Source organism: Formica exsecta, unplaced genomic scaffold, assembly GCF_003651465.1.
Source record: "Formica exsecta isolate Colony F162 unplaced genomic scaffold, ASM365146v1 scaffold38, whole genome shotgun sequence".
NCBI lineage: Eukaryota > Metazoa > Arthropoda > Insecta > Hymenoptera > Formicidae > Formica > Formica exsecta.
In genome coordinates this window covers 1,928,134-1,939,642 of record NW_021851042.1, presented here as the reverse complement: position 1 = coordinate 1,939,642, position 11,509 = coordinate 1,928,134, and the positions used below count along the sequence as shown (strand labels likewise).

At 38.8% G+C, this 11,509-nt stretch overlaps 1 protein-coding gene across 1 annotated transcript; it reads right to left on the bottom strand.

Annotated features, from left to right (window-relative positions):
* Positions 1 to 5,433: 5,433 nt before the first annotated feature.
* LOC115239413 lies at positions 5,434 to 6,565 on the bottom strand. Its single transcript, XM_029813920.1, has 3 exons — positions 6,230 to 6,565; positions 5,986 to 6,088; positions 5,434 to 5,819 (listed from the first exon to the last, which is right to left on the bottom strand). The coding sequence occupies exons 1-3, from the start codon at positions 6,563 to 6,565 to the stop codon at positions 5,434 to 5,436; spliced, it is 825 nt and encodes a 274-aa protein (XP_029669780.1).
* Between the last annotated feature and the right edge of the window lie 4,944 nt (positions 6,566 to 11,509).

The following is an 11,509-nucleotide window of genomic DNA, read 5'->3' as shown; positions in this document are numbered from 1 at the left end:
GGTCACCGAGTGCGACTCCACTGCGTTCTACGCGTCTTGTGCGAACAAAGCCGAAGGTATCCTACAGTCGCGTGCCTCACGTGCGGTACGTTTCTTGGCTCCTTCGTGCCCCAACAAGGTGCAGCCGCGTTCGTACGTAGTCAGGCACGCCAGGATGCGCCGATGCTGCCTCGTGTGTTACATCTAAAAGAGGTTGCTTTGCTTTTATACCAAAGTATCGCACGTGGGGAACCTTCGTGAGTTCGCAGGCCATCGGGGGTCCGCATTCGCATCGTGCGCTCTCTCGTCTCCCTCCTTTCGCTGCTCCTCTCTCGTCACCCCCCACCCCTTTCTCTCTCTTGCTCTATCGAGTGTGTCGAGTGCCGCAGGAGTTCCCCACGCTAGCTTCCTCCCCTTTCATCGACCTTCCTCTCATCAGCCCGTTTATTTCGGCAAAGTAGAAGCCGCGAATCACGAAGAAGGAAAAGCACGAGAGGAGAAGAAGAGAAAAGAGAAATATATAAGAGGAGAAATACAGAAGAGAGGATTTCTGTCACGATATATCCAGGATTCTTTAAGAATTAATATAAATTCTCGAATTAATATATATTCATATATTCCTCTGCCATATATTGCTTATTTTCTTCATATTTCTCCGCCCACTCTTCCTGCGTGGACATGTTCTCACGCTATGGACCTACTTTAAAACATATTAACTGGTGACAGAAGGGGAGCCCCTCCAATACAGTCCGAACCAGATTCGATGAGAGAAACTTACAACATGAAGGAAACCTATAGACATCCAGGACGATAAAAAAAGTATACGCGGGTCCTATATGATTTGCCGCACCATTTCACCCGTCTATCCGCCTATGATTATTGCGAGAGTGTTGTGCGACTCGAATGACCATCGCGCGTGCGGGAGTCCACGTATGTGCCGTGCATTGACGTTGATTCGAGACGGCTAATCAAGAAATTCTGGTCAACTGTGAGATTCCACGATGGTCATTTGCCGGTGTGCAATTCACGGAATATGAATGTTTCTAGGGCTCATGAAGCGAATTACAACTATTCGATATTTCTCTTCGTTTATTCAAATAATCACAGCAAAGAGCTGCGACCGCTCCAGATACCTTAGTTCAACGAGGTCGTGTAGTTTCAGTAGAGATACACGAAGCGTCGCGTGTATCAATGATGAATCTGGCGTCGGCGGATGCATTTTACAACCTCCATTAGCAACGACTGATGACTCATGTCTTATTACTTCGGCTTCATTAATTCTTTGTGTTAAAAGTAGCACGCAAAGAGTTTAGATACCGAACCGGTAAACTACAATTTTTTTTTATTCCTTATTTTCCTGACTACAATGGTGAATTGTGGAAGTACAATGAAAATTATCTTGCCACCTGATCGTTTAGTTTTATCTGGAAATTGCATTTTAGGGCGATTATCGATCGAAATATGTAGAGCCGAAACAAATGCGTTTTCTACGGGAATTCGTAGTGTATCAGCGGCGATTAATTGTTGCAGGTGATGTCTCTCGGTCCACCTCCGAAAAATTCATCGGCAGATGATGAACACGAGATATTATCCCTGGAACGAGGTCACTCACCTATTTTTAACTAGGTCGAGAGTTGAGCGATCGTTTTGGTCTCTCTCTTTCTCTTTCTCTCTTTTATATTATCTCCCTCTTCTTTATATCTGTCTCTCTTTCTCTTTTTCTTGCTCCTTTCCACAGTAACGACGTTCTCGATCCCGACTTCACTCGGGAAAAGATCAAGATCCCCCGGTACGCGAGAGCGAATGTCGCCTTGAGCGAAATCGCACACCTGACGCGGTCTGGGTTCTTTAAAACTTCAAGCGAGATGAACAAGAAATTACGCCTGTGCACTCTAAAGAAAAGCGAACGTCTCGCGTTTTTTATGCATAACTAAGAAAATAAAAAATAAGCAACGTATTTAAACTCACATTTAGCATTGTAATTAATTCTAAAGATTACTGTCTAATTTAAAGCTTTATATTTTTATTACAAAATTTATTAAATTAAACCGTACTACATTAAAATATTTTATTAATATGTTTTTCATTTCAGAATTAACGCAGTAAATCATCAAAAAAATTACTGAAAGAGCGCTTCGATCAAAGTTCCTTAGAAATCATCAAAAAATGCCGCAGGGGAAACAGAAAGAGAGATCCGTGCTGGCGAATGAAGAGAACGTGGAGAACCAGGGACTCGAGTATCGCGATGCTCCTGTGATACCAATTAGTCAACCGCCGAGAGCAATTAAGTACGAGAGCACCAATTAAATTTCGTTGTAGCAGATATACCCATTCCGTGCGATAACGTGACCCTGGCCGTGGAACGTTGAAAGTTATGGGAAAGGTAACGGTCGCTCGTTGATTGTTTCGAAATCGCGGCGCTCGGTTAAGTTCAAGGTATACCAACCGGCATGTCTCAGACCAATATGTAATCTTTGTGTATATATGTATGTACGTATATTGTATGCACGTGCAATACCAATGCCTTATAATACCGGCATATGTAGCAGATCATAGCTCATTCAATCTGCCAAATAGAAATGCATCTCATGAATGAAGCTTATCTCGTTGAATGTTGCACGATTGGATGCGTAATTATAGAAGATTAGAAAGTAGATGAAGTATGATAAATTCTCGCGAATTGTGAATCAAGCAATTTAACTTATTAAGCAAGCGATATAAAAATAAGATATTTTTTATTATATTTCTTTAATGTTATAAATAAATAGAGCATACATTTGCAAAAATGTAACTTGAGATATTTTAAATTGCTAACAATCTCTGCGGCTTTGCCGAAAAAAAAAAATTTATTATATGCAAGTTAGTCAGGTTCTTATGCAAAATGGCACAAATTTACGATGCGACAATACGGCGATATGTGTGTCTAATAATGTTTTAGGAAGTCGATCACTAGGAAATCTAGTAACCTAATGACACATGAGAAATTCTCAAAACTAATCATAACGTGAGAATCGCGTATCTGGATTTAGACGCGGGTAAAAGACGCGTTCGGCACGAAACTTTACGACTCTCTAATAATGAAACGACGAACCAGTCGACGCTGCAAACGCGGAGAAATTCCGCTTTTCTGAGCTCGAAGAACGGCTTTATTCATCCGCTTACACATCCGTGACGCGCAGCGGTGCCAATTTTCACATTTTTTTAAATTTGTTCTATACGCCACGCATCTCTCATCACAGAAGGAGAAAATAATTTTCCTGCTTATAAAATGTTTCACAAATCAATGATCATATAAAAAATAGAGGTAATTAAAATTGATTATTCAAAACAAAAGAAATTATTGCACAGTGAAAATTAACGTTAAAAGAATTTACATTATGCAAAAAAAATGTAAAATATATAATCTAAATTTGAAAAAAATATTTCTTATTGCAGCATAAAATAAAAAAAAAATGTAGATGCACACAAAACAAATTGCAAAAATTTAATAAAAAGGGAACTGTTTAAAACTTCTTAGGAATCAAAAGATTCGTTCCAATCTTTATAGTATTAATATAGTTACATTGCATCGTGCTCGGCTTTACCGCAAACGAAAGTAACTCCTCTTCCTCTCGAAGCAATTTCGCATCTTTTTCTTCTTTTCGGAGCAATGTCGTGATTATCGTTGTTGCAGAGAAACGAGTAGCGTGACAATTGGCTTTTTTGCACCGGTGCATCGTTTTTCTTTACGACACTCTATCTCGTGCACTGATTTGCGTCTCGTGTGAATAATTTGTTTTTTGGCGCGTTTTATCCGCGCGAGATTACACACTGTATCTTGCATGCACTTTTCATTCAACATAAATTATCCGCAAATTATAAACGGTATCCGTCGAAGGATGATAATAAAGCAAAAATCATAGATTTATTCTATTTCTCGGTTTACCATCAATTTGTTTCATCTTTTTTCTTGACGCATCGTCCTAGAAAACATTAGATCGACACGCACCTATTGTCGAAGTAAAATTCTTTTTACTGCATTCGGTGGAATTTTAATGCACGGCGCGTGGGGAAGGAACGCGGTATTTTGTCTCAACCTCCTTTCCAGTTACTTATTTTTCTTCTATGTGGGACTTAAGGACATCGGTCTCGAAACATTTAGTGTAGTAAGCCAGTATCTCCTCGACCCGATTGAAAATGATGTACGCGAGTCGCGACCTCCCCTCGACCTCAGGCTTAAGGAAACAACCGACTCCGGCCGGATACACCTGAGACACGCACTTTCCCCCGCAGCCGCATCACGCGGTCGAGAATCAGCCGGCATTTCCATCTCGTCGGCTCGAAATCGAGCCGCTGCCAGCCGGATGGCTCGTCAAGGGGAGCAGAACACTCGCGATACATTAACAATTTCAAACATACTCTTTATGCAATGCGGTCGCGGCAAAGAGTTTCGCTCGCGGAAAAAAAGAGGAAAAAAATGTTTCGGACCTTCCTGGAAGACTGGAAAGTTGTCGCTGCCGTTATATACGATGATTTCTCTTTTTCGAAGCTTCTCGCTCGACTCATGAATGATTTGCGGATTCGACATCAAGAATGAAAACATCATGAATAATATGCGAGAAGCGCTTCTTTAAATTGGTGGAATATCAGTTATCGTATCATTCACGTATCAGGGATTGAAACTTTCACTGTTGATTAAATGAGAGAGCTCTTGTTAGATTGCTTCTCAGGATTAACGGTTATAGACGTATAATATATCGTATAATATTTTTTGCTATATGCATTATGTAAAAGACATTTATTATAATCTGTGTCAAAGTATATTTATCACGTACAACGAGATGGTATTTCGCGATATGGGAAAAATAGGAAAAGGATTTTAATAATTGACGCATTGAAATTTTTTGTATAAATAATATTAATGAACATGCATATTACGAAGCGTACAGATTCGTAAGGATGTAACTGTGTTGCATATACATCGTATTGGACTAGATGTAACCATGATTCACCAACTGCGTCTCAAGTAAGTTCTGCTATCGTGATTGCGCCGAAGCTTGAGCTAAAGTTGCGATGGCAAAATCGTAATATGTAACATTGTATATATCTCAACACAAAGACATAATTAGTGACTTACGGTTCCGCCGATCGAACGTGTTGCGACTAGCTTCTTAGCTTAATGTGATTTTACATTTTATCTGCTCGATCTATTCGCAAAAGCGGTATGTGAGCGAGTATTAATATATATAACTTTATGTACATTTTACGCGAAAGGGCCAAATGCCCTATTCATTATTTAATGATATAAATAAGAATAAATATTTTTATATAATATCGCGAACAGTGAAGGATCAACAGTCAAGCTTGAGTCACTCGACTTTCGTCGGTATCTCATTCTTTCCGTCGTCCAATATTCGACGAAGAGAAAATAAGGGAAAAAAGAAAAGATATAGAAGAAAATATTAACGATTATCGTTAATGATGGTGATATCCAGAGTACGCCTGGTTGTGCGAGTAAGCGTGAGGATCTTCCCAACCGGAAGAGCCGCTGCTGGCCCATCCACCAGATACGGGAGCGGACCATCCACCGCTGACAGGACCAGACCATCCACCAGATGCAATGGGCCCGCTCCAGCCGCTATTGTAGGGGGTAATATCGTGGTGATAGGCGGCTTTTTTCGCCCAGAGAGCCTTCAAACCGATAAACGCAGAAATGGCGAGGGAAATGAGGGACGCGAAGATCGCTTTTTTCGCCATGATTGAGATGGCGAAGTACGCGAGAGTCGCTAAAATACCGAGCTTCACTTTCGCGGCGATCAGGAGAGGTATAATCGCTTTCAACCCTTTCTTTTTGCCTCGACCTAAAATGAGACAAGAGATTTTTATTTATTATCATTGAATTATTTGTTGAAATAATTACGTAAGGCGTGTAATAGCAAACTAAATTTATAATCGATACGCATTAATGTGAATGAAGATTCGTGTGAAAATTGTTAGCAATCGTATATCTATCGATTTTGACATTACCTTCGACAACCTCGTCGACGGCCTGACGAATTTCTGGTGGCACAGACTCGCTGATGGCACGAGCCGATTCACGGATTTTTTCAAAGGCGGGTGCAAGATTGATCTGAAAGAATAGATATAAATTCAATCACAATATATGTTAATGTAACTATACGTAAAACATAGCTGTCAATTTTTTTAAGTAATTATTGTAAGAGTATTGTATTTCACTAATGTGTGTATATTTCAATAATTCTTGATTTACCCTAAGACTGCGACCGGTCAGGAGCTGTCCAGCTTCATCGCTAATAAAGTTCTCGAGGGTGTTTTGTCTCTCCGTGATATCGTTAGCGGCGTCTATCTCTTGATCGTACGCGAGTTCCTTGCCGGACCTGGCACTCCTGTCATCGGCATTACTTTTCACAAGGCTCACTCCGTTCACAAGCTCAAGTTTATCCTTGGCGAAGAATTCCTTAGCGGTTCTGTATAGGGTCTTCTGCACGCAGGATATGCTGTCTTGCTTGAGGCAGTCGTCGATGCTCTGTCCGGCGGTTAGGACGGCCGCGGTCATCAAAATCAACAGCTTCTTCAGTATCTTCATGACTCCGTGCGGAAAATTTCACGTAACAGGAGAAAAATTAGCACTAGATCGCGGCACGACGCGTTCGATGGATCTACGTAGTTCGGATCTTTTCCGAAAGCCGTTCCGTGCGTAGTGAAATTTCGTGTGGTCCATCGGACAATCTCTTTAGCTTATATTTGGCGGACCCCTCCTCTACCGTCTCCGCCGTTGTGACCGCCCCACTGCCTCTTTTTTTTCTTTCCATTTGACGTGCGTGAATGCGTGAGCATTGCGTGCGTCGCGCATCCGTTTAACCGGCATACGACCGATGTATGGATGTGTTCGTTCAATAGATGATAGGTGTACCTATGACGAGGTTCGACCACGCCGCCAACCGCGAGGCGACCTGCGACCTACCTACGGCAGAGCAAATAGAGGCCGGGTGTATAGGAGCTGCGAGGGACAACGCCTCGAACGCTAGTAAAAACGCTTTCTTCCAACAACGTACTTCTTAAGCATACGGAACCAACTTTGCATTGCACAGGATATGCAATCTTTCAATGAATACACTTTGAATATCCGGTCAAAAATACGAGTACAACGTATAGGGTGATAAAACAGAAATATTTCTAGCTATCTCAAAGGAGTACTCTCTAATGCTACGCGGTTGGGTTGTAAAGGATAGAAAATAGCATACACATTAAATATACGATATTTCTATTTTTATATTTATGGCATAGAATGACTTTACTTATCACTTAAATTTAGCTTATTAACTTAACTTGAGTTTGATAATAATATGAATTTAATAATACTCATCAGATATCAAAAAAATTATATTTTAGCATAATCGAAAATTGCAGCTGATCAGTTTCATTTGATAATAACGTTTATCCGCTTAAAATAAATGATTTACTTGTGTGTTAAATCTTATGACATAATATACAGTATATATGTGTATAATTGGTTTAATATACGAGTATTTATACATGCATTATAAGAAAACTATAAATTATTAACGTCTGAAGAAATAGACTTACTTTTGATCAGGTTAGACGATATATTTCCGCTTGTCCTGATTACTTTACATACTTATGTATGCAAAATCGAAAAACGGATGGGAGCCGAATTTCAAGAATGTGTTAAATCTCATGTAAACACACTCTCGAGAAATCGCCGTTTCAGCGATTTTAAATTCCAGCCTTAATACTAACCGACTTTGAATACTATGTCAGCGTGTATTTCTTCTCCATTTTGGTATTTATTATCATATTCAATGAAAGACAATAAAAGACTTGATGGGAAAGGATCGTTCAGTCTATCCATTTTAAGCAAATGTCACTACAACTGGATAGAAAGCGTAGATAAATTAACATTTAAAGAACCAGTTACAAAGAACACGTGGCAATATAATGCATTCACTATAATTTCTACAAATAGCAATAAACTGTATTTAATTAACTCATGTTACAATCTTTCGCATCATGCGTACGTAAAGAGAAAATAAAGGGAACTACGGCGAGCGAAATAGCCGTACATATATTATAAAACGCGACCTCTGCGTCTGATTAGAATCCATACTCTTACTACTGAAAACTTCATTCGCATCGTAAATCGAGAATACGAAGCTCCTATCGCATGTTACAAGCGAGTTGCAACGTAACGAGCGATAACTTAAGTAGCTCAATTAACCTCGTCGTTAAATTGAAACAACAATCGTCATTACAGTTCAAGGGGAAATGCTTTGAAATTATCGTACTCTCTTCTCATAGATAGACTCGTACGCGCGCCAATCGTTGTACGATAGAGATACGAGACACAATCCGGTATGAATGAAAGAAAACTGGTACGGATCAAATTTAAACATCCCGGATCCGACCTTCATCGAGCCTCATCGCGAACACCACTTTCTACTCTGACCCTGCGACTCTCACGGACCGCCGCCGATGGATAACACCTCTTGTCGTTTTCATTCTGTTCCTCCCGACCTATCGGGATGGTGCGAAACGGACACGCAACAATCAACAAATTCTTTGTATTCAGCGCGCATATACGTACGCCATGGGTTTAAATTTCAAGAAAGTGAAACCGCGTAGGTGGTCTGCGACTCAGACCACCGAGGTATTTAACAAAGATGCATACGATATTTTATCTAATCTATACATTGCGCGCGGGATGACTTATATTAAAATATAATTGTAGACAAATTTTTTTTACCTTGAAAACATTATACGGTCATATCGAGTGTTTTTTATTTAATATGTTATATCATATGCTATATAATAATATTATATATAAATATATATAATATTAAAACAATTATAGTTATTAGAATAATAATAAAATAATTCTTAAATTATAGGCTTCAATAAAAAATTTGGATATCGTCAGTCTTAATTTTATGTTAAAGATATTCACCGACTTTCGTAGACGGTATTTTTCCAGACGAATATGCTAATGAATTAAAATGTTCCCACGGTATCTAGAACTCGGTGGACGATAACAGTGCTACTATCCGTAAGGCAATAAATATTCATAAAAATGCACTTAACAATTGTTTGTTGCCCTAAATCGTAAAGGACTACGTAGCGGTTTTTAATATTCTAGCCTTCAAACTCTTGTCAGAAACTAGTTTAATGTCCGTTGATGGGCTGTGCTAGGAATTTCTGATGCAATGTTCGATTGATTCTACGATCCCCGCAGGCCATCGACATGCGTACGACCTGAAAATTCGGCCGGTAGCCAAGCAACTCGAATTTGAATTTTAAATTTCCTTACGAGAGGTTCGTAATGAGCGTGGAATGTAACGGGGTACTCTTCCGCGCCCAACTGGTTCTCCTCGTCTATGGACCATAACGCGGTTCGTGTGCCAGAAAACGCGTACCTTACAGTACTAAACATACGTTGTAATGCAATATACTATTCAAATTAGCTATATATTTTATAATATTGATAGAGAAATTGCATTTACATTGATGTGATTAATGATATTATTAATGATACACAAAAAAAGACTATGTCAAAGTGATATTCAATCAAATATAACAATAATTAATAATCTGTCAAGAAAAATACAGAGCACAGAACAAAAATATCATTAAAGTGATAACAAATACGTTGTCTCATACATTTATTCTTTGCAGAAAATCGTTAAAGATATCAAAAAGACTAAAAAAGAAAAAATAAATTGTATTCTTTCATTGATCATTGTGCTCAAGGTAATTACAAATTATTACTATTTCTATTGTTATTAGATATAATAAACTTGATAATATATATATTCAATTATCTATCCATATAATACAGTACCATCTCGTCATGAAAATCGCATCATAACAATGCAAAAAGATAAAAAATAAAATATATATGATAGATATAATTACTATAATAGATATAATTACTATATAATTACTATAATTATAGATATAATTTTTAATAATAAAATATTTTGTAATGATTCGCTTGATTCGCATAATCTTATAATGCAATGAATATTATAAATCTCAATTGCTTTCGCATTTTATATAAATGGAATTGCAGCAACCCTCATCGCAGACTGCGCTCGCGACCGGCTCCGTTCGGGACTGCATCGCCGTCTGAGCTGCTTTCAATGCGACTCTCCAGGTTTTATGATATTCGAAACGTAAAAAAGGAAACGATCGGTATGTATGCCAGTGGGTCTTATAGCCGGAGCTCTTTCCGTCCCCTTCCACGTGGAGAAAGAATGAGCCAGGAGTTTCAGTGGGAGGAATCCAACGTGGAGAAGGCAGCCAGAGAGATGCACAGAGAGAAAGAAAGAACTGTTCCTCTTATATCTCGTCGTCTCGCGCTCCTGGCTGAACCTTTCCTCCATTACGACTCTCCTTTACCTTTTTCTCTCTCGGTGTCTTTTCTTCCATCGAGTTCTTCGCAATCTGGGCTGAGATTCACGTGCATGCGGGGAAAACGTCGTTGATAAAAACGGGCATCGATCTGAATCTTACAGATCCTATTCTCGCAATTCTTTTTTTTTTAAGATTTGAACTAATTTCCTCGAAATTCACACAAACGTCGTTGATAAAAACGGGCATCGATCTGAATCTTACAGATCCTATTCTCGCAATTCTTTTTTTTTAAGATTCGAACTAGTTTCCTCGAAATTCACATCATGAGTTTTTCTCGCACAGATTGCTGATTGTTATTCAGAACACGAACAAATCTAGATCTCTCATAAAATATCTGAATAGATGAAACGTGATTCACATTAGCCGCGTATTATTAATTGAATTTTTTGCGCAATGTCCGTGATATGTATCTCTGTATCATTATTAGCCGCATACTTAACTTTCGATGTGCGCGTTCTCTATCACCGTTAATCTGCTTAAGTGAGATCCGCGCGAACTATTATTAGCCTTGCTTGCATCGTTGTAACGAACGAGTTGGGTAAACGCGCATCCATACGCAGGTGAATATGCAACATGCGACACAGCAGGTCGCTGACACACTTTCCTCATTGGCTCGATTCGTTACCTCGTTCGTGCGATTTTCCAATGTTCCGTGTGCAATCAAACGGGAAACATCGTGTCGACTGGCTCGACTCAGCAAACCGTATCATTTTTAAGCCTATTATTTTAAATGCCTTATTAATTTCTGGTAATAATGACGTTACGCAAGCTCGTCCGAAAATCATGCACTAAATGCTGCCTCCGTTTAAATTGATTTCGTGATCTATGATATTTTATGCCTATATTAAAATAATGCTTCATTATCATATCATTAATAATATTATCGTGAGAAACATGAATAATCGTGCCTCGAAAATCGAGATGATAATAAACACGATATTATATATTATGCAAACATGATATTTTATATATTTCAAATACATATGCTTTTATTAACATGTGTTGCACACAACAATAAATACGTGTGTAAAAAAATAAATAAATAAAAAAGATCCAACAACATACTTTGGTTTCTTCTATGCATCTCCGTGATATTTAA

What these genes read in the sequence shown, in the direction of transcription:
- LOC115239413 (XM_029813920.1), bottom strand. Translation starts at nt 6,565, where the DNA reads ATGAAGATACTGAAGAAGCTGTTGATTTTGATGACCGCGGCCGTCCTA. An exon ending in TGACCGGTCGCAGTCTTAGG is followed by an intron (nt 6,089 to 6,229) that starts GTAAATCAAGAA and finishes CTATTCTTTCAG; the next exon opens with ATCAATCTTGCACCCGCCTT. An exon ending in CGTCGACGAGGTTGTCGAAG is followed by an intron (nt 5,820 to 5,985) that starts GTAATGTCAAAA and finishes GTCTCATTTTAG; the next exon opens with GTCGAGGCAAAAAGAAAGGG.